Source organism: Gadus morhua, chromosome 1 (genome assembly GCF_902167405.1).
Source record: "Gadus morhua chromosome 1, gadMor3.0, whole genome shotgun sequence".
In the NCBI taxonomy this organism is placed as follows: Eukaryota; Metazoa; Chordata; class Actinopteri; order Gadiformes; family Gadidae; genus Gadus; species Gadus morhua.
In genome coordinates, this window is record NC_044048.1 from 13,755,855 (window position 1) to 13,778,622 (window position 22,768).

The 22,768-nt window shown below is 41.0% G+C and overlaps 3 protein-coding genes across 8 annotated transcripts; 2 read left to right on the top strand and 1 right to left on the bottom strand.

The window, feature by feature from the left end:
- Nucleotides 1-41: 41 nt before the first annotated feature.
- Nucleotides 42-5,657, bottom strand: capza1b (capping actin protein of muscle Z-line subunit alpha 1b). Its single transcript, XM_030367460.1, has 12 exons — nt 5,525-5,657; nt 5,314-5,394; nt 4,455-4,557; nt 3,561-3,624; nt 3,398-3,449; nt 3,196-3,259; nt 2,914-3,120; nt 2,523-2,602; nt 2,284-2,362; nt 2,049-2,120; nt 1,836-1,898; nt 42-1,479 (listed from the first exon to the last, which is right to left on the bottom strand). The coding sequence occupies exons 3-12, from the start codon at nt 4,491-4,493 to the stop codon at nt 1,339-1,341; spliced, it is 861 nt and encodes a 286-aa protein (XP_030223320.1). The 5' UTR covers nt 4,494-4,557; nt 5,314-5,394; nt 5,525-5,657; the 3' UTR covers nt 42-1,338.
- apeh (acylaminoacyl-peptide hydrolase) lies at nt 4,980-14,329 on the top strand. 3 transcript variants are annotated; one of them, XM_030367417.1, is made up of 23 exons: nt 4,980-5,155; nt 5,622-5,751; nt 5,867-5,993; nt 6,088-6,175; nt 6,340-6,415; nt 6,546-6,637; nt 6,831-6,908; nt 7,156-7,293; nt 7,412-7,503; nt 7,617-7,657; nt 7,784-7,905; nt 8,058-8,118; nt 8,230-8,327; nt 8,446-8,497; nt 9,098-9,186; nt 9,422-9,560; nt 11,521-11,604; nt 11,812-11,892; nt 12,113-12,201; nt 12,482-12,672; nt 13,027-13,129; nt 13,646-13,752; nt 13,863-14,329. In XM_030367417.1, the coding sequence occupies exons 1-23, from the start codon at nt 5,144-5,146 to the stop codon at nt 13,966-13,968; spliced, it is 2,196 nt and encodes a 731-aa protein (XP_030223277.1). In that variant the 5' UTR covers nt 4,980-5,143; the 3' UTR covers nt 13,969-14,329. The 3 variants fall into 3 exon arrangements, with proteins under 3 accessions (XP_030223277.1, XP_030223284.1, XP_030223269.1); XM_030367424.1 differs by lacking the exon at nt 4,980-5,155 and adding an exon at nt 5,422-5,444; XM_030367409.1 differs by lacking the exon at nt 4,980-5,155 and having other exon boundaries at nt 5,469-5,751.
- A 281-nt stretch (nt 14,330-14,610) lies between these two features.
- On the top strand, nt 14,611-19,859 carry LOC115551811 (toll-like receptor 9). Of its 4 annotated transcripts, XM_030367386.1 has the most exons (6): nt 14,652-14,698; nt 15,033-15,069; nt 15,155-15,285; nt 15,435-15,495; nt 15,944-18,886; nt 19,008-19,859. In XM_030367386.1, exons 4-6 carry the CDS (start codon nt 15,490-15,492, stop codon nt 19,212-19,214), a joined length of 3,156 nt encoding a protein of 1,051 aa, XP_030223246.1. In that variant the 5' UTR covers nt 14,652-14,698; nt 15,033-15,069; nt 15,155-15,285; nt 15,435-15,489; the 3' UTR covers nt 19,215-19,859. The 4 variants fall into 4 exon arrangements, with proteins under 4 accessions (XP_030223238.1, XP_030223233.1, XP_030223256.1 ...); XM_030367373.1 differs by lacking the exon at nt 15,155-15,285 and having other exon boundaries at nt 14,628-14,698; XM_030367396.1 differs by lacking the exon at nt 15,155-15,285 and having other exon boundaries at nt 14,631-14,698; nt 18,707-18,886.
- Nucleotides 19,860-22,768: the final 2,909 nt, after the last annotated feature.

Below are 22,768 nucleotides of genomic sequence, written 5' to 3' on the forward strand. Positions count from 1 at the left end.
CGCTGGGACAAGGTGATGAAGTAAATGTCGAGTACAGCCCATCTTGATCGATCCATTTATTTGCTGAACAGAATGGGGAGGTACAGTATTTAACTTTGTGACTGCTCGGCACACAGCTTACTATATAGTGTGAGGGTTGAACACAGCATATACAGCTAAAATGTAACACATTTTTTAACCGTTGATCTGGCCTTTCACCATACATGGTAAAACTGCACGTTCACTTGGCATAGATTTACACAAGAAACTCTTATTGGTTAAACACAGTTTGCAGTGGGATATTTTAAGACTCAAAACGGAAGCTAGTGTATTAAAATATAGATTTGCATACATGGGAGGGATTATGGAGTTCTTTACCATAGGAAAGAGATTTTGGCAAATAAATCTTGGTAAATGTTTCCCTTCAACAAAGGAAAAGCTTTGCAGCAATAAAGGTTACACTGCCAAGGTATGAGAGAGAGAAGCACATGGATGGTGGATTTGAGGCAGAGGAGCCTTCACTGTACTTCTGCCCTCACAGTGCTTGCAGGCCGTGGATGGAAAATGCATAGAGCAGAGAAGTAAGAAACACAACACATGTAAAAACCCTTCCTCTGCCCCCGCGGATGCCAACAAACACTGACCATGCTGTGCAGGGAGAGAGATTCGCTAAAGGTCTGCCTGCTACAGATGAAAGAAAATTCTATAAATCCATCAGAAAAGAGTCAATTTGATCAACACGGTCTAACTGATCCATCTCCATTATGCTATGATAGGAGGTTTAGGACAGGTTGAGATGCTCAATTTCAAATTTTCATGTCAAACAACAAGCTATCCCATTCCTCAGTTGGTTTTTCCAATAATAAATAAACTTTGATAATAATTCCTGTTCAAAATAACAAACTGTGGTAACAGGAGTTTGTGCTTACAATTAACAGCTGCCCTGCAAGATACTTTCTAATAATGCTTTTGTAACATGAGCAACCGTTGACTATCGAATTCTTGGCAGATTATTCTGATTCCCTTCAACCAGAGAATCATCTTTATTTTTTTTATGTAGCAGTCCTGAGCCACTCCCTTTACACTGACTCTAGTCGTCTCCCCTTCCACGTAGATGCACAGAACCTTCTCCAAAAACACTGATGTTATCCAAAACCACAGTTCCCTTACAATAGATGGATACCTGTGCCAAACAGTCTGAAAATCTGGTGATTATCATTGATTTTTTTTTGTGTGTTTTTCTTGTATTCCTTGCCCCATACTGATGTATATTTGCTTTGGTTTGTCCTTGAACATATCTAGTTGCATTGTGGCCCAGGAGAGTGTCCATCTCTCGGGCCAGAGCCTGCCTTCACTGCGCTAAGCGTTCTGCATCTCCTTGCCGATCTTGTAGCTCAGGATCTTGTTCCAGTCGATTTTGGTGCGCGTGACCGGCAGCTGGCGGCGCAGGGCCTTGAAGGTGGTGTCCGACATGGTCTGGTAATTCTCGCTGATCGCGGTCTGGAGATTGTAACACAAGGCCTTTAGCACAGATGATATTTCATGCAAGCACAGTCGACTATCAAATGCAAGTTCTGTATGCGCCCAATTTTAGTCATCACCAGTCACCAGATGAAAAAAACCCTTCCCAATAGTTTCATGACCAATGCATTCTGCTTCTCTTTTGGTCTGACAAAACCTGGCTTTTGAGAAGGCACAACCAATGTGCAATGTCATTCTGGACTTAGGATTTCCCCACTGACAGCCTTTATGATAACGGCACAGATAGGAAACAGAAGCACCTACACAGAATGCCAATACAGTAATAAAGAATGAAAAACCCAAAGGAATTCTTCAAATGTTCTTTGTTCACTCACCTGGTAATCATTTTCGGCATTCTCAATGATGTCAACAAATTCCTTAGCAGTCTGGTTTTCATTCTTAAATGTGAAAAAATATATATATTATCACACCAACAGAGGAATTCAAGTACGCGTTAGAGCCCACAAAACATTAACCATAATTCATTACTAAATAAAAATCCATTCCTTATGCGCGTCTGTAGGTGCATGGGTGAATCATCAACTCACAGTAACAGGGATTGATTCTTCCACTTCCTTGTGGCTCACCAACTGCACATTACCATCTTCATAGTAGTGCACCTAGGGGAGGGGAACAATAGTTTCAGTTTTTTTTTTTAATCTTTTCAACTAAAACAAGTATGGAGATTAAAATGATCAGCAATGGGGATGCAATTGCAATGGGTAAAATCAACATTATTTTGAAGCGCCAATACTAATACTTGAGTTTGTTTGTTTAAATTACCTGGATTTTCAGCACGCCCACCACATGGGCCGTGGACTGACCGAGGGTGAGCTTCCATTCTGACCTACAGCGCCCGTTCCTGTGTCAAAAGCATCCGTGAGGAGCTCTTATTTTACACTAATGAAACACGCCATTGATTGTAATCATGCAAATATAAATGGAAGAACAAAGGTGAATATAGTTAAGTGTTATATTGCATGCATGTCAATTGCCCAGGATAAAGAGGAAGAACACAATACCAAAAGTTCTTAGGTTGAAACTGATGACCCTCGATGCAAGCAATGATTGTTTGCTGGCCATCAACAGTTTTCCCATACACCTAGAGAACAAAAATAATAATGGCATTAACATCGTCCATAATCTAAATAGAGTTGAACACTACGGATTAAATACAATGTTGAAATGATAGAAACAATGGAAATGACACAATATTATTTTTAAGTATACTTTAGAATAGAGAACAACAAGATTCATTATCTCTTCTGGAAATTAATTGTATTAATAAGTGTTAATTACAAACACATTTCCAACCTGCTTTTATTGCATAGGTTTTACCATCAACTGCAGCTTTTGGGACATTGCAACCACCCCTATCCAACGGTATGAAGTGCAACGTGTATCATGAGTTACCGTGCACACTCCACTAGGGTAGTGTTCTTTGACGTAGGCACACAGGGCTGAATCACAGGCATCTCTCCAGCTTCTCAAGGCCGTCTCGTCCTCACACGGCTGCACATCGCTCACTTCTTTCCTCAGATGGTCAAAGCGAAATGACAGATTGTTACGGGGGTCCAAGAAACGCCCCTGACCCAAGTCGCCGTGTTCGGTGATCAGAACCTTGAAAGAGATGACAGGAGAAGTTTGAGAACAGTCGTTCTAGGATACAGATTTTTCTAGAAGGAAGAAACCTACCGGTTCATCGTAGCCCTCTAGTTTGGCAGGGGTGAACTGATCCATATTGTACTGGGCAAAGGAGCTGCGGAAATAGTAATTGAATGCTGTCCATTAGGCCTGACTGAGAGTGTGAAAAAGAATGTGTCCCATCGACTCTGAGGGCTCTGAAGCCAACAGAGTAAACCAACCAGGCAGCTAATGCTAAATGAGCAATACTTACTGGGACGCTCCCTCCCTGAGCAGGTTGTCGTTGTTGAGGAGAAGCCGGACATCTGTCAACACATAAGAAAGAAATACCCTCAAGCATTCCCTTGCTTTTCTGTTACAAGTCTAAGAGAGTACCCTGACAATAATGAATGAATTATGGAACAGTAGGCTCTCACCATTGAAGACTTCATTGAACTCTCCTGGGGGAGCATGAGTTACAAAGTTTGCCGCAATTCGGACCTATAAAAAGGAGTTGAAATAGATAACGGAATCTGCAATAATAATTTCCAGCACGTTTTGGCATTTAACTCCCAATCATTAAAGCAATAAAGTCATCCAATTCCTGGAAATGTATGCAACAACAATTAGTCAGTGAAGGGAGAATAGTTGTGTTGATTCAGACTTTAAATAACTGTGTTTAGGGAGATTAGACTAGATATCTTGATAGACATCACATGACAGTGTTTGAGTGTAGGTTAGACTAGTTATCTTCATATACAGCAAAAAATAACAGGTTACGGTAGGTTAGACTTCAAACAAGGTAGTTTAGACCTCGCACAACTGTGTGTTACATAGATGGGCTGTAGCTCACACTCCCATCTCTACTTGTAATAAGTCTATCTTTGGGAATCACAGTCAGCTGTTTCAAGAGCCGAGGCCAAGTTTGGTGATCAAACCGTCAAACTGCAACCGATCCGTTTGACCCACTAAACCTCGTTATACAGTCCTAACGGTAGCTGGCTCCAAGTTAACGATGCATTTAAAAAGGTTATATCGAGGGTGGCATAATGCAGACACATATGTGCATACGAGAGGGTTAAATTCTAAAAAGCTGTGTAGAGAGCAGCACCTTGATTAAGCCGTATAGCCATCTAAATGCTTTATTCTGTAGATGGAAGACGCTAGCGCTGAGCTAACGCTAGCTGACAACAATACGTTCAAATGTTAGTACTACGAAGGTTAAAGAAGATAGTATCTACCAACAACATCCCCTGTAATTTATTTTACAATAAAAATAATACATGAAGCACGAAATGCACATTTAGCGAGTAATAAAATAGTGTTAAAACCTTCTCCTCATCTGACAGCGGCTCCTCAAAGTCCGCCATCTTGGCTCTTTGTGACCCCACCCACCACCCGACACGTCTGGTGCTGCGCCGCTGCTTGTTTACCCTGTAGCAAAATAAAGAAAGATTATTAAAAAAGCCGATGTTGACTATTTATCGCCGATGTTGATGCTTCATGACAAAGTATTTTAATGTGCAGGGTGGGGGCGGGGGGGAGATAAAGACAACATTAAATATTAAAAAAATAATAAAACAAAAAGCAGCAGAGGGCGCCAAACGCTAGATGTTGGCAAAGCTATTTCCGTAGCCAAACAAATGTATATAGACGGCGCATTGGCCTTCGATCGTACGTCAACGTCGCCGCCATATTTGAGAGGGCAAGACTGGCCTCTAAACAAATGAGAAGTAAAAGGGGGGTAACATTGGTCAATCGGTTGTCATTTGTTAACATAACCGTGCTTGTCATTAAAAAAAATTATAGCTCCACCTTTTACGCATACTTAATACAGGCTGTCTTTCCTCTCAAATATGGAGGCGACATTGACGTATCAACATGATGGTCAAAGCAGTCGATGCGCATATCTATGTCTGTAGAAACACCACTAGCACAACTAGTGGACAACTACAGTAGCTGCACGTAGACAACAGCCGTCTGCACACACTGGTGGCAACCAAAACACTTGCCTATCACCATGGCGTCACAGGTAAGTGACGGTACATATGGATGTCATTAAATGTGGATATTTGATAATAAACAAATAGTAATCTCTCAGAAGGCCATGAACGAATAAATTCAGACAGCGAATGAAATATGAGCGAACGTTGTTACCTTATTGCATTGGACAAATCCCGTAAAACTTACTCAATAGTCAGCGTCTCATGTGTAGCTACGTAAGCCGTAAAGTGGGTTGATTGGACTGCTGTAGGAAGTTCCTGGTCAAGCCTAAAGAAAACATACCGTGAATATGAAATCTATGACGTTAACCCTTACTGGTTAGTTCACCTAGCCGATAACGGCTTGCTAGCCATCAACAACAAACTATTAGCAAAGAGTAGCTTGATCGTTAGCCTACTTTTGTGCCCCAGTCCACTATGAATAGGTCATTGTTTTTTGTAAGGCATTTGTTGTCAATGAGCCGCCATGTGAGTTCCTCTGCTGCGTGTTGTCAGGTGACAACCAGCCCAGATGAGATCTGCAAACTCTACAGAAAGCTCAGCCTGTTCCCTGCTCTGAGTAGAGCAGACGTGGGACCCGTAATCACGTCCCAGTATGGTGGGAAGTACAGTAACATTTACACAGGTACGCGTTTAATGTCTGTGTATGTAACCAATAGTATAGGACATTATTATCGTATTAATATATTATTATATTATTTTAGGTACACATTAACATCGTTATGCATGTTCTTCTATAGAGTGGAGCCAGTGTGACCTGGAGAGGAATGAGAATGTTAAGTTTTGCAAACAATACATTGTTTTCCATGATGAAAAGACGGTTGTATACTCTGGACCTTCAGGAAACTGCACTGAAATCAAGGGAGAGTACGTTATATTTACAGTTCCTAATTCCTAATTGACCAGTTCCCACACCGCAGTTCCACCGTAATGTGATCTCTAATGTGCTTGTCCTGCTAAGGGTGCTGAGTAGAGATTCTCCATCTGGAGAGATGAAGGCAGTGGTGAGAGAATGCTCTGTCAAAGGAGAGGAGAAACAGTTTCTGGAGGTAAGAAGATGTCTGCTCTTGGTCGTTCTCTTTATTTCTATTGAACTTTCTCTCTAAGAACTTTTGATGCCGAGTTGTACTTTCCCATTTTTTACCTAATTTTATGTGAAACAAAAGTAGAGGGGTTGATCACCTCTGCCCTCTGCCACTATGTGCCCTATCAGATCTGGAGTAAGAACATTAAGGCCAAGAGCATTGACTTGACTGCCCTGAAAAAACATGGAAAGGTTTACGAGGATGGTAAGAGATCTCTTCAAACATTTGTTTTCTATATATTTTTTAATGTTATTTTCGTCTGACCTACAGAAACAAAAATACAGAAGATATATTCACGTTTCAGTTGCCCCTCTACCATAATGTGTCTCTATAGAACAATTTGGTTGCCTGGTGTGGTCTCACTCCGAGACCCATCTCCTCTATGTGGCAGAAAGGAAGAGGCCTAAGGCTGAATCATTCTTCCAGGTCTGTAAGCACCATTGGGGGTACACCATTCACTAATTTAACAAGTAATTATTATCATGTTATATTATTTTAGAGCTGTATATAACAGGCTATTAATGAGCCCTGGAGTAAATTAATAGTACATATGTTTTCTTAAATTTAAAATGTATTCTTTCTTTGTTCTTTGTTCTTTATTGAAACTGTGTGTTTGTAGACAGAGTCTCCTGAGTCATCCTCTACAGGGGATGAGGATGAGATGGGCACAAAACTGGAGACTAAGGAGAAAACTAAGGTGGGTCTCTTGCAAGTCATGCTGACAAAAACCACACCCTCATTTTCCTCCATCGTCTGGTGAGTGGGACACCTTTAGATCACATGATTACTGTTTATTCAGGATGTGCTTTCCCTGCTGCTCCTCTAGGGGAAGCAGTTTGTCTTCTATGAAGATTAGGGGGAGGCCCTGGTTGGCAAGAGCTTGACATTCTTAGATCACATGATAACGTTTTATTCAGAATGTGCTTTCCCTGCTGCTCCTCTAGGGGATGCAGTTTGTATTCTATGAAGACTGGGGGGAGGCTCTGGTTGGCAAGAGCTGCCCTGTTCTCTGTGTGTTGGACATTGAAGGAAACAACGTCTCTCTGCTGGATGGCGTGCCTGAGGACATCTCGCCCGGACAGGTTCATTTGCTACAGTTCTGATCCAGGAGCATGTCCGGAATATTATTCTTAATGTTGCTTCTATATTAATCACCAAGGTGCACATCAAGATCACCACTCTCCCTTTCTCCTTCCCCAGGCCTTTTGGGCTCCAGGGGATACAGGTGTGGTCTTTGTTGGCTGGCGGCACGAGCCCTTCAGACTTGGCCTGAAATATTGTCCCAACAGACAGTGAGAACACATGATTATAATACTAGTGAAAAACGCAGCCGTTGTTTCTGTGGGCTTTTCAGAAAATGAAACCTGTTGAGTTTTAATGGTCGTGCAATTTTTTCTACTCTCAGGTCCTCTTTGTTTTATGTGGACCTAACTGGTGGGATGTGCGGTGAGTGCTTCTCAGTTTCACTTCTCAGTTAGCCCTGCTTTTTATCCTGATAGAGGCTTGAGAACTGTTGTCCATACTGTCTGTTTGTCTGTTTGTCTGTCTGTGCGTGGGCATTGTCTCCTTCAGAACAATTGTCATCTGGCGACAGTGCAGTGTGCTCCCCCAGGCTCAGTCCAGACCAGTGTAGGATCGTCTACTTAGAGTGTGGCATCTTTGGACCCCACATGCAGTGCAGCAGGTTGTGTATGGTAAGACACACATGCCCCCTTGTGGAACCAATGCACCTGATCTCCTATTTGATGGTAGACCAAAGTCTTTATAAATGGATGATGGTAGCATAACAATTATTTATTCCCGCCATATATGAATACATTCTACATGTGTGCTGTTTGGTTTGCAGTATGACTGGTACACCAAGAAGTCCTCAGTGGTGGTGGATGTAGTGAAGAGACCTGGAGAGGGTGAGGGACATTTAACAAGCCATGCAATGCTGTTATTGGCTCCTATTATACCTTATAGTTCGGCCTGTCCTGTCAGTTTGTTGACTATCTGAACAACATGTTTGTCTACAGATGGCTTTACTGGTATATATAGCTCCCAACTGTCTCCACAGTGCTGGTCGGCTGACAGTCAGCGCGTCCTCATTGCCTGTCCCCAGCGTAGCCGCAAGGTAAAATGGCAACCAGTGTAATCTCGGAGAAGAGAAAACGTGTGTTATTTTAATTGCAAATTAACCATGCATATCTGTTGTTTTTGTTTGTTATGTTTTTGTTTTGTGTACCTTGTAGGACCTGCTTGTTGTGGATATCTCCACAGGGGGCATTACTTCTCTGACAGCCAGTGAGTCAACTGACACCTCTTCAACGCTTGACTCATCATACTCTGCCTGGAACTCAAAATTTTGTTAACTGATAGCTAGGGCTGAATGATCTATCGTTTTTGACCGAAAATCGCGATCTCAAGCATTACGATTTTGGGATCGTCAAAGCTGCGTTTTTTTTTTTTTCTTTTTGTTTTTTATATTTTACAAAAGTGCAATTATTTTGATGCTGATGAGCCTTTGAAGCAAGTTTACTTAAGAAAGAGGGCTCCCTTTTTATTTGACTTTTTTGGTTATTGTTTCTTAGGTACTTGAATAAACAGTCTTGCATTTGAAATCTGTTGCCAGCAGTTTTCATTATTGCATTACCTTAATGGAATTCATTGGTTATATTAATTTATACTGAAACTTGATTTAAAGAAAATAAATCGTGGTTGAAATCGAAACCGCAATCTCTACCAGAAAAATCGCAATTTCAATTTTTTCTTAAAATCGTTCAGCCCTACTGATAGCCTATTTCTGTCTCAAAAGTGGCTTGATTGCCAAATCAGTGTGCTATGTGAGAAACTTGGCGATGTTGGGGTACTGGGTCTAACATGCTATTCTGTATTGCACTTCAGAGTTTGACATCAGCAACTGGTGTATCCTGAACATAGTGAGAGATCTGATGGTAGTCAGCTTCTCCTCGCCAAACTGTCCTCCCAGTCTGGTAGGTTTAACCCTATAGTTAAGAATAGTTTCTGTTCTTAAAGTCAATTCTATTTTATTAGTTATCTTGGTTATTTAAGATGTGTAAAGGTAAGTGTAGTTTCTTGATTTGGGTGTGGACGTTGCATTACAAAAACCTGTAATTCTCACATGATTTAACCAGGTATACCAAATATACCTGTTGTTCTTTAACGGTGATGGGGATCACCAGATGCTATGTCATTTCCTGTGTTCAGAGTGTAGGCTTCTTGCCAGCCAAGGACTCCCAAGAGGATGTTTCTTGGGTTACTCTGGAGGAAGCCCAGCCTCAGAAAGACATTAGCTGGCAGATCCTCACCCTCAGCCCTCCCACGGATCAAGACAACAGCCAATACCGTAAACCCAATTCCCACTTCTTCTTTTTCGTTTGTGGTCATTATAAAAAGGAACCATTTGTCATCATTTATTTGGAGCGAGACACGTTTCCAAATAATTCTAGTCACCAAAAAACGGAAGTAAGAAATAATGAGTAGAAATTATTTTCATTCTGTTTGACCTGGAACTGAAGCTAGTTCTGTTTTTGTATAAAATGGTCACATGTCATACTGGCCATTGACTCCTAGCTCTAGCGTTTGGCCTTCCTTTTAGTGATATCTTATATTCAAGTACATTTTTTGGTCTGCAAGTGCACGTTGCGTTAACAAAAAAGAAGCACCTGAAATTTAATTCTCGACATACTGTGCTGTGTACAATCTTTATTAGTGTGTGTAGTATATTACTTTCTGGACTCTATATTAGTGTACACAGTATAGTACTATGTACACAGTATATTACTGTGTGCACTCTATATTACTGTGTACACCGTATATAACTGTGTGCACTCTATATATTAGTATGTACACAGTATATTACTGTGTGGACTCTGCATTAGTGGATACAAAGTATATTACTCTGTGCGCTCTATATGTGTGTCTATGTGTGAAGGGTCTATCACTGTGCATTGCTATGGTGACACAACACTGGGAGCTGCCTGGTTAGCTATGACACACCACATCTGATTCTCAAAATCGATTGGACATGCTTGAAATTGTGAAAATGGTGTTGAAGTTCAAATATGCCAAAGGGAATTAACCCCATGCCCTTTGTGTGCCACCCAGACGTGCCATGCTTCCTACAATGTGATGCGCTTCCTCTTTCCTGTCTGACACTTAGGGGATGTCCCGCTCATAACATGACCCCTTGCTAGTCATTGAAATAGGAGATTGTTGATTCACATTGTTTGCGATTCAGTTCCAAAATGTTTACTCGTGTTCCTTGAAACACAAAAATCAGACGAGATAAATATAGGGGTCCAACTAATGCATAGAGCGCAATCAATTAAACATTCATATGGAACGCAGACATAGTCCCTGAAGAAGATTTTAACATAATGGTTAATGGTAAATGTTATGCATTTATCTATTGCTTTTCTATCCAGTGGCGACCCAAGGCGCTTTAAAATGATTGCCTCACGGTCACCCATCCTACACACATTCACACACTGACGGGAGTGTCAAACATGCAAGGCAACAGCCAGCTTGTCGGCAGCACTTAGGGTTAGGTGTCTTGCTCAGGGAGACTGCAACACTCTGGTTGGGGATTGAACTAGCAACATTCCGGTTGCCAGTCAACCTGCTCTTCCTCTGGAACCGCTGGCTGCGGTTCTATTATTTCCTATTTAGAAACTGCGTTCGCAAATCTCCTATGCAATTGAGAGCTAGTACCTCCATGTGATGTGGCCCAGTAGAACGCCAAAGGAAGAACAACTTTCGAGGGGTGACGATTTTTCATTTGTGAAGTTAATTGTTGGTGTTTTTATTTTTGCTATATTGTTAACTGCTAGTATGTTATGAGTTAACAGAGTTATTAATCCTCACAGGATGCGGGACAGCTAATGTGAGGTTTAGGAAATGTTGCACATTCGTTGATCGGAGCGGTGATGAGACTCCATGATGTTACCGATACGAACACGTCATAGCCGTGCCGTCATCGAAAGTTAATCAGCACCACTCCAGCCATTCCAAATCAAGTACTCACCCAGGCCATGGTAGAAATGCAATATTGCTCGTAAATAAATCCATACAGACGTCGTGAGATTTGCGGCACATATAAATGCTATAGCATTTAAGTAATAAATAAGATTACTGTGTGAGTAAAGTGGACCTTGAGGAAGAAGTGGAGCTGAATGTAGGGATTGATCTCTACTTCTCTGTGTTATACTCATCCCAGAGTTATCTTTTGAAGGGAATTTGTATACCATTGCATTCGTAACTGCATATGCCCTGGCTTACAGACATTTTGTTTTGATGTTTTTAAGCGGGCTTGGACTTTGAAGCCTTGCTGATCAAACCAAAGGACGCTCAGGAGGGAGTGAAGCTGCCTCTGGTCGTCATCCCCCACGGTGGGTCAACGTCAGTTGGAGGCATCAGCTCATTTGAAGCACCAGGGAATGTCCTCATCCTTTTTAATCCCTGCATTGTGTTTTGGTTTTTAGGATCTTTGTTAAACATTCAGTAAATACACATTAGTTTCTGCGGCAACTGAACGTTTGTAATCGTCTACACAAAGAGCTTTTCATATAAACGGTGAATGATGTTTCCCTACTCAGGCGGTCCTCATTCAGTGATCGTGGCTGAGTGGCTTCTCTCCCCCTCTGTGCTATGTAGGATGGGTTTTGCTGTGCTACTTGGTGAGTAGAAGGGCTCATGGAGAAAAAAGTATTTACAGTATATATGTATATATTACAATTAATTTGAATATACTCGTGGTCATTCATAATAGCCTTTATTCCTATTTGTGAAATGATATACCCAAAAGTAACAAACCATAGTTCCATTGACTGGAGCGAATATTCCAGTCTTGCCGTAATATCGGTAAAAAGATGTGTACTATTTGTCGCTTTCTTCCAGTGAACTATCGAGGCTCCATTGGCTACGGCCAGGACAACGTCCTCTCGTTACCTGGCAACGTGGGCAGCCAGGATGTACAAGATGTTCATGTGAGAACTTACTAATAACACCCACGTTAAATATGTCACGCAAGTGTACAATAACACTGAGGTGTTCAAATGCTCTCTGCATTATTTAATATTATTTAAACTCTGGATTTTTTTAAGTCATTTTTGTAAGACTCTGCTTCCACTGATTCATAATCATACCATACGATGTTTTTAAATAAATGTTCATTTTTTTAAGACTGAATCGGAATGGAAATGTTTTGGTTTTACTCATGTGCTGCTGGATTTCTCCTGTGTTTAAACATTTCCATTTTCACACCAGTTTGCTGTGGAGAGCGTGCTGAAAGACGGAGGGTTTGACAAGCAGAAGGTCGCTCTTTCTGGGGGCTCTCACGGTGGTTTCCTGGCATGTCATCTCATTGGCCAGTACCCAGGGTTCTACAAGGCCTGCGTGGCACGCAACCCTGTTACCAACCTGGCCTCCATGATTGGCAGCACAGACATACCAGACTGGTAATTCATTATATGTTTGAGTAAGACACACAATTTACATGTCAGGTGTTTCACTACAGAAAACATCTTCCTTCAGAACTGGCATTCCCCAGTTGGGGTAGTACCTATTTTTTTTAGGGAGGATGGTTTCTATAGTTCTCTGAACATCTGGGCGTGTGTGTGTGTGTGTGTGTGTGTGTGTGTGTGTGTGTGTGTGTGTGTGTGTGTGTGTGTGTGTGTGTGTGTGTGTGTGTGTGTGTGTGTGTGTGTGTGTGTGTGTGTGTGTGTGTGTGTGTGTGTGGTGGGGGGAAAACCCATTGCAAGCTAGTGGCTGCTGATCCTTTTTGTGTATGCTTTCATTGTAAATACGTGCAGGTGCATGGTGGAGAGTGGTTACAACTACAGCGCAGACTGTCTGCCTGACGCTGCCATTTGGGAGCAGATGCTGAGCAAGTCTCCTATTAAACACATTGCAAAGGTCAGTTTAAGAAAGGCTGACCCCCCCCCCCCCTTCCTCATGCATTGCTTTTGAACTGTAGAAACTGACAAAGTCGTATAGGAATCAAATGAGCCACATTAAAATAAGTTATGATATGGATCCAAATCTCCATGAAATGTTCCTGGCAAGGTTTGTTTAATATAAATGTAAATTCCCACATCAAGAAATTTTTAATTGATTTCAATGGCATGGGTAAAATACAATGAAAGGCCAGGCAACATTGGATAACTGGCTTAAAGTATAGCTCAAATAAGGAGCCAAAGCAGCAGTAATTACTTTGATGACAGTGTTTAAGCGACTTTTATGGGTACTAGTGTAGTTGCGTTCTGTCTCTCTCAATTATTTTAAATAAGTAGACCCACACATGCCTTTGTCCGTTTCTAAGGTCTATATGCGACATGAGTTGGGCATGACATGTCTATTGCGAGCAGTCACACTAGTCCACCAGTAGTCGCCAAGTATTGCCTCACATGGGTTGTTTTAAATCTTCCCCAGGTGAAGACACCGGTGTTGCTTATGCTGGGGGAAGAAGACAAGCGTGTCCCTAACAAGCAGGGCATTGAGTACTATCGGGCTCTGAAGGCACGGCAGCTCCCTGTACAGTAAGTATTGGCAAAACAGCGGACCACTAGCCGGAAGCACCTGTAGCAAAACAACCTGCCGTTCAATGCCTGGGTTGTCATTTGACCTCTGTATTTCCCCCACTTGTCAGGTTGTTTTGGTACCCGGGCAACAACCACTCACTCTCCAAAGTGGATGCAGAGTCGGATGGTTTCATGAACGTCGCTCTGTGGTTGGTACAGCACCTATGCAGATGAGGCAGCCTGAAGACTAATACAGATACAAAGCAGTGGGTATCAGGCCTATAACTGTCTACGCTATCAGGGTACCCCAGAGGTATAATAAGACGCTGTGCTTCTCAGGATAAAGTGAGGTCCAAGCCAAATGTTTTTTTTTTTTTTTTTTTTTTACATTTAGGATTTACTATCCCATCCTTAATTAATGGCAAATTCCCTTATATGTGTCAGAAATAAAATTTGGACTGCATAACTTTTTCCTTAACTCTCACTGAATGTAAAAACGTATATTACCTTTGGTTTGCTCCTCCTTCCCCACAACCACAATGAGTTAAACATGTTATATTAAATTGATGTTTAAATAAACGATTTCATAATAAAAGTTGTATGTTCTCTTATTTCCTCGTAATTGGCTCTCTTAATTCTGTCCTTCTGTTCATAAATAAAACAGAAACATTTTTATTCACATGCCTTTAGGTTTATTTTCTATTTTATTTTTAATTTTCCTGTACACCCTTTATTTTCTGCTTTTATTGCATCCCTATTTTTGACTGAATTTGTATTTTCTGTGCATGCACTTTAGGGTAGATCGTTAAGTCAGGTTAGTTGTAACACTGCTCAAATTGACAAACAGAAAAGAGCTGTGATGATGTCATCAATATCGTACACTCCCATTTCCTTGTTGATATCACAGATTTGGTGTAATTCTCTGTAAGCAACGTTGTGGATCTGATGAAGAACATCTCTTCAGGTAAGGATCTTTTTCTTTTTTAAATCGAGATAGTTATTTCTAGTATTACAATGCTTTAACTTGTACAACTTTAAGCTGCAGTTTCTTTCATTTGATGATCTGTTATTCTAACTCTCAAATACTAAAAAAACACATGCTTAATCATCTTTTCTCATGGCTGCATGGGGTGGAGAAAGAGGAAGCAATTTGTTAATTATTTTTACAAACTCATAGCCAAAAGAAGGATGGGTTAAGTGTATGTTGTCTGTTTTGGACCTAGAAAGCCTGTACCAAATATTGCCTACCTTTATAGTGTGGATATTACTTCTGCAAATTACCTCTCATTGTTCTCTAGATCTATCTTCATTTGTATACCTGGTGGTTAATCGGGGGTAGGTTAACAACTCATTGTATTCTGCATTAACCCATATAATCTAATTGTTTTGTAGATTACCAAATTAGTTTTATTTTTTGTAGGAAAAGATGAGCACCTTGTATCAAAGTTTGAGAAATCGAACATGAACAACCACTGAGTTACTGATGCTCAAACAAAAAGTACCCCATCCCCGGTGTTCCCCTACTAAAAAAAAGATGTGTACATCACTTTGGTACGCCAGAAGCTTTATTCAATTGCATTGAATAAACAAAGTTATTTTGCATTTAATAAGTAGGTGATTGTTTAATTGATTCATTTTGTGAATCAGAACACACCTGGCGTTTGTCTGGAATAATAATCTTGGTTGTTTCACTTCTGCAGAGAGTTCCTTCTTATCAAACACCTGCGTCCCTACTTGAATATCAGGCCAATACAAATGATGGTAAGTCAATTCAGATATTTTATATTATTTCCACTATTGATCTTATCTACACATTGTATTATGCTAAGCTCACTTGTCATTATGCCGCGCCATAGTAGGCACACTCCCTTAGCCTTGGCATCAGTACGCAAATAATCACACCACAGCGAATAAGCCTATTTTCCCAAATCTTGGGAAGCGAAGCTTATTCTCTGTGGTTATTCTCTGTCCTATCTCAACAATCGACTAGTGTGTTCCGTACCGCTCAGGGATGGACTAAAGACTTTCATTAGACAGTGAGCTGCTTTTGGCAAGGTTTAAAGTCTAGTAGAGTGAGCTTGGCACATTAGCAGGATGTAATGCCAAAGCATTGAATCATTTCCAGAAATATTATCTTCTAGGAATATGTAAGTTAAATGTTTAAGATGGAAAATTCAAATAATAACTAATATCCCATTTTCTCTTTCAGGATATCTTTCAAAAAGTTGTTCTTCTAATACTGGGTCAACTTCCTTTATTGATAGCAAGAATCCCCCCGTTTTTTCCATGTGACAATAATGAAATTGCTACGGAGGTGTACTGTGCACACAGGCAACTCAATGACATCCCTTTTTTTACATCAATAAATGTAACGTTTCTCGACCTAAGTCACACCAAGATACGGAAAATGGGACAACACAAATTCTCTGGTATACAAAACCTTATCACTCTGAAAATGAAGTGGAATTGTGATCCAAAAAACCTGAGGACTAATAATGCCTACTGTCGAGTCAGAATAGAAAAGGATGCCTTCAGGAGTCTGCACAACCTCACTTATCTATATCTGGCAGGAAACAGCCTTACCATGTTACCCTGGTTACCGGAAAGCATTAAGGTCTTGGATCTCGAGAGTAACTGCCTTTTCAACATCATCATACCTTTTGGAACTCCACATCTAGAGCAGCTCCTCCTCACAAAGAACTGTTATTATGAAAACCCTTGTTTCCAGTCATTTTACATCCATGAGGATGTTTACAAGGAGTTATCACATCTGAAAAATCTAACACTGGGATACAACAATTTGACATCAATACCAGTAGGATTGCCAGCTTCACTTATGACACTGGACTTGAAAGAGAATACAATAACTGAGATTCCAGAAGGGGCATTTGCCATGCTTCCCAACTTGGAGGATTTAAATCTGGGATGGAATTGTCAGCGTTGTGACCATGCAGCCCACCTTTGTTTTCCCTGCCCTAACAACGCCTCCCTTCTGCTACACCCAAATTCTTTTTATGCGATCAACAGCTCCGTTGTTTATCTGACCTTGAGAGGAAACTCTTTGAACAATTTTCCAGAGGGTCTTTTTCTCCCTTTGACAAATTTGAAGTGGTTGGATCTCTCCGACAACTACCTGGCCCACACCATCCGTAATGGTACCTTCTTTACAGAGCTTAAGCAGTTAACATGGATCAACCTCATCTATAACTTTCAACCTCTAGGGAAATTTCATGATCTGATCCTTTCACCACACCTGGGCAATGTCTCAAATCTAGAAACTCTCCTTCTCAGCGGATACTTTTTCGGCACAATGTCAGAACAAAGCATTGTGGTTCTGTCCCGACTTAAACAACTTAAGATACTGGAGATGCGCATGAATTTCATCAGCTATTTCAATATGAGGACTCTGGGAATGTTGCCTTCCCTCAGCAGATTAGACCTCTCCCAGAATATATTGAGTTATCTCCCTTACAATGTGTCACATGGATACTCTTTGGAAAAAGGCTCTCAAGATTCAATTGTTTTCAGAGATTATTCCGATTTACCCATGCTACCAGTATCGGTGCACATGTATCAAACTGAGAGTGAAAGTGACATGTGTAGATCTAACATGACAATATTTGAAATGTGGCATTTCAACCAGAAATTCTGCCAAAATAAGTTCACAATTGATCTTTCTCAAAATAATGTTATTTTCCTTCATGAAGATGTTTTTGATGGTATGGAAAATGTTGTGTGTTTAAACCTGTCTTACAATTATGCAAGCCAGGCTTTAAGGGGTAGACTTTTCAGTCGCTTGAAAAGCTTAGTTTACTTAGATATGTCATACAATAGAATTGACCTATATTATAGAGATGCATTCAGTGAGTTAAATAAAACTCTGAAGGTACTGGACCTCAGTCACAATGAGTATCATTTTCGTATGATGGGCATGGGTCATCGTATTGAGTTTATTCAGAGTCTCTCTAATATGGAAGTCTTAAATCTTGCAAATAATGACATTAGTGGGCGAATAGATCCGAGACTGAGCAGCAGCTCTGTGCAGTATATGTACTTCTCTGGGAATCGCCTAGATATTATGTGGGAGGAGGAGGGCCAGACCTACATTAATTTCTTCCAGGATCTCAGGAAATTAATCTACTTGGACATCTCTCAGAACCGGCTACATTCGGTCGAACAACCGATCCTCTGTAATCTACCAGTGAGCCTACAGGCCCTCACCATTAGCAATAATTACCTTCATTATTTTCCATGGCTGAGCCTTACATGTCTTGGCAATCTTAGTCATCTCTCTCTCAGTGGAAATCATCTTTCATATTTGCCTGAAAGTGTTACAGAGTTCCCACCAGATTTTTCCCTCTTGGACCTCAGTAACAACTGGATAAGCCATCTTCCTGGTCAGTTCTTTAGCCGAGCCGAATCTTTGCAGTGTCTCTATCTCAATACCAACCGTCTCGTAGTTTTGAACCTTCAGTCACTTCCACCCCTGCTGAAAAATGGCACTTCTCATCAGTTGCTTACTCTTCACCATAACCACTTCAGCTGTGACTGTTACAATTCCGGATTGGAGGAATTTCTACGGACCAGCACCACACGTATTCCTAACTTGACTACTGATGTCCGATGTGAATTCCCAGAGTCCCTGCAGGGAAAGAGTGTGCTGACAGTGGACCAAAGTAACTGTCAGATCTATGGTGGCTTGGTCTTCCTCTTAAGTACAATCTTCACATGTGCATTTATTGCTCTGCCACTGTTAAGACATCTGTATGGCTGGGATGTGTGGTACTGCCTACAGATCCTATGGGCAGGATGTAAGGGCTACCTGCATCCTTCTGCCAGTTGCTCACCAAAACAATATGATGCTTTCGTGGTGTTTGACACAAACAACCAGGCCGTGAGAGACTGGGTTTACAATGAGTTGGTTATCCGTTTGGAGAGCTCAGGCTACAGAAGATTCTCTCTCTGTTTAGAGGAGAGGGACTGGATTCCTGGGCTATCCTGCATTGAAAACCTCCACAATGCTGTCCATAGCAGCGGGAAGACAGTGTTTGTGCTGTCCAACGGCACAAGAAATGACGCTGATGAGGCAACGGTCAACGGTGTGATACGGCAGACCTTTTTCATGGTTCAGCAGAGGCTTCTTGATGAGAAGGTATTCAATGAAATTAATGTTTATGAAATGCTTAAAGTTATTTGTTTACATTCATTAGCATTCCTATCATTATTGTATTGTGGCAAGTTGTTATTAATCTCTCTGATGTCATCTCAACAAGGTGGATGTAGCCGTTCTCATACTGCTGGACAAGATGTTTCCCAAGCTGAAGTACCTCCAACTAAGGACGAGGTTATGCAGGAAGTCAGTGATGTCCTGGCCTAGAAACCCACAGGCCCAACCCCTATTCTGGAACCAAATGAGGACAGCACTGTCATCAGACAATCTTAAATTATATGACAACAACATTAGTGAAAGTTTTATATAATTTCCATAATCCTTTTTCTAATATGCATAATGTAAACTATAAACAACGTACTGTGTCGTTTAAAGGGCTCATGTCATGCCAACAGGTGTGGGTGTGATTAGCTGTACAAGCCATTTGAAAATCATTCCTTCCCTGTGCCATAGTAACATCACAAGTGGGCGTGTCCACCTTGATCTGTGCTGGATATATCAGTCTACTGGCCTACCCAGTGGACTGTAGCAAACTCATCGATGCTTCATATATCTAGGTGGACACGCCAACTTGTGATGTCACTGGCACAGGGAAGGAATGATTTTCAAACGACTTGTACCAGTTTATCACACCCACACCTGCAGGCATTACATGGCCCTTTAACAAACTAACAACTACTCTGAAAATGTGCATGTATAGGTTGATTCCCTTTTAAATGTTGACCTCCTGTGTTCAATATATTGTGTTGTTAAATCTGTGAGATATTTAGTTTGAGTTTGTGTCCCTGCTCACGTTGAAAGGTGTATTACAACAATGTAATGTGTACCTTTTTAATGTAGTACACAGAAATCCTTTTGGGCAATCTACTGGCTATGCTACCAGTAAGATGTTTAATTGAAACGTATTTATTGAAACTCAATGTGACTTACATTAAATGGTGGAACATTTCACGTACATTAGTGTGCTGATATACAGAGAAGCGATTATAGCTTACTGCTGTAGTCCATTGGGAGTAATACATGAATCAAGCATATGGCTACATGTTGTAAATTAACTTTTTACTTAACAAATAGTCGTGTACATGTGGCAACAACCAATCCCCCCGGCCCAGGCCATCGTCATTATACCTTTAACTGACGAAAAATATACTTTACAAATGAATTAGGCATACTTATTGGATTCTAAGCATTTTGAGAAATTCAGAGATTTTTCTTAACGTGACTTGCAGCATACATAGACTACATAATTTTCACAGTAGCCTCTCTTTAGGTGATATGAGATATGGCTTTCACTATTCCCATCTTGTTCCATCGATTAATTCATTGCTTCATATACAATGATGGATAAAGGATTGGCAGATCGGGTATGATTGACAAGTACATTTGACTGTCCTCTCAGTCGCATCCCATTCAGCGAACGCGTACTGCACCATATCCTCTTAGATTAGAGGGATTAGGAATAGGATTTGCATCCAATCTTCAGCCTGGACCACTAAATTTGACTATATTGGTTAGTTACTTTACTTACTTAGCGGCATTTGGCAGACGCCTTTGTCCAAGGTGACATACAACATATAAAAAAACACATGACAGTAAGTGCCAACATAGCACAAACTGATAGACGGGGATGTGAACATTTGTTTTTAGAAGGACTGAGTGATCTGGACCCTAAGCGTCCAAGGCAGGGTGGACCAGCTGAACTAGGTGAGTCTTTAGATGTTTATTAAAAGTGTCCAGACTGGGGGCCGAGCGGATGGGGCCCGGGATGTCTTTCCACCATTGTGGCAACAGGAAGGAAAACAGTCTCGACTGGGACTTTGTGGTGGTGTTGGCGTGGCGTAGGAGACGTTCCTGGGATGAGCGCAGGGGTCTGGCAGGGGTGTAGGGCTGTATAAGCTCACTGAGATAAGATGGCGCGGACCCTGCGAGAACCCTGTGGGCCAGGGTCAAGGATTTGAATTTAATCCTGGCTTCGATGGGGAGCCAGTGCAGTGAGATCAGAAGAGGTGTTACATGTGCCCTCTTTGATTGTGAGAAGATGAGGCGGGCTGCTGCGTTCTGTATCATCTCAAATGGTGTGATGATACATGCTGGGAGGCCAGTCAGTACGGAGTTGCAGTAGTCGAGTTTTGACAAGACCATGGTCTGAACGAGAAGTTGGGCTGAGTACTTGGAGAGATAGGGTCTGATCTTCCTGATGTTGTGTGAATCTGCAGGATTTGGTGACTGTAGCAATATGTTCAGTGAAGATGAGGCCATTGTCTATTATTACGCCCAAGTTTCGGGCAGTGTTGGTTGGTGACAGGGAGAGTGAATCCAACTGAACATTGATATGGTTGGAGATGCTCTGTTTAGCAGGGAACACTAGCAGTTCAGTTTTTGCTAGGTTAAGCTGCAAGTGGTGATCTTTCATCCAGATAGAGATGTCCCGCAGGCAAGCAGAGATCCTAGCCGAAATTGAGGGGTCTTCTGGGGAAAACGACAGATAGAGTTGAGTGTCGTCTTCGTAGCAGTGATAAGAGAAGCCATGGGAGAGAATTATTTTGCCTAGTGAGGTGGTAGGTATAGATGGAGAACAGAAGGGGGCCGAGGACCGAACCCTGGGGAACGCCAGTTGACAGCTTGTGAGGTTTGAATAGCTGCCCTTGCCAGGACACACTACTATTTATGTTTGAATAAGTATATATACCCATTTTTATTATTTCGTTTTTGGTTTTGTTTAGTCTTTAGGGAGGAGAGGTTCTTCCTATTACTTTGTGCCAATGCAACATTCCTGTGTACTTTCCACCTACATCACAGATTTATCCAATGTATAATTATAAAAACTAACAATAACTACAATAACTTTAGTAATTTACTTTAATTAAGTTCAATTATAAATTATCTTTCTGATTATTACTGTTGCCAGTGGGAGGAAACTGCAGAGCAGATGTCCTGTCCATTGGTCTGTAGGGATTGCCATCCCAGAGCTATCTTAAATAGGCCTATACCCTCCCAGTCATATGGCAACGACTGGCAACGATCACAAGATCAAGGCCACCTCCTTACATTTCGTTGATTCAGTAACAGAGAACCACGTCAATGCATATATATATATATATATATATATATATATATAGAGAGAGAGAGAGAGAGAGAGAGAGAGAGAGAGAGAGAGAGAGAGAGAGAGAGAGAGAGAGAGAGAGAGAGAGAGAGATTCTCAAAGTTGATTGAACATGCTTGAAATGGTCAGAACACAAGTTCAAATAGCCGATGCTAAATGTAATTATCACCATGTCCTTGGTTCGCATTTACTGCAATGTGATGTTCTCCAGAAATAAATGCTTTTCAGAATGCTGAGATGTTTTGCATCCCTACGCCCTAATATTTGTATAAACAAATGTATCCTTTATCAGTTTTGTATTTGCACATTATAAATTACTCTAAAACTTTGATTGTAGGATAGTGCATCGTCATATTTTGTAGGGGTGGGAAAAATAATAGATTATATACATCAGAACGATTCCGTCCTGATGCAGATAAATTGATAAACAAAAAAAATATATATATAATTATTTTTGTATTTGTTTGCCTGCTGCAACATTCTGTTCGACAGAGAGGGATCATTTTAGTAATTTTAAAATTATTTAATTTATCTTCAGTGTGTTTTGGCCAATCTGATTTTTCTTGACACGATTGCGATTCAGCCTACGCATAGCATGCACGCAAACTCACAGCCAGAAACAAGAACTCCTTCCAATTCAAGAGCAGCTTTTTCTTTAATGACATGGAAAAGAAAGATTAGAAATAAAATAAAACTGAAACCTATTTTTTACATCCTTCCATATTGTGTTGTAATACAAGCTGCATTGATTATTGCATTGT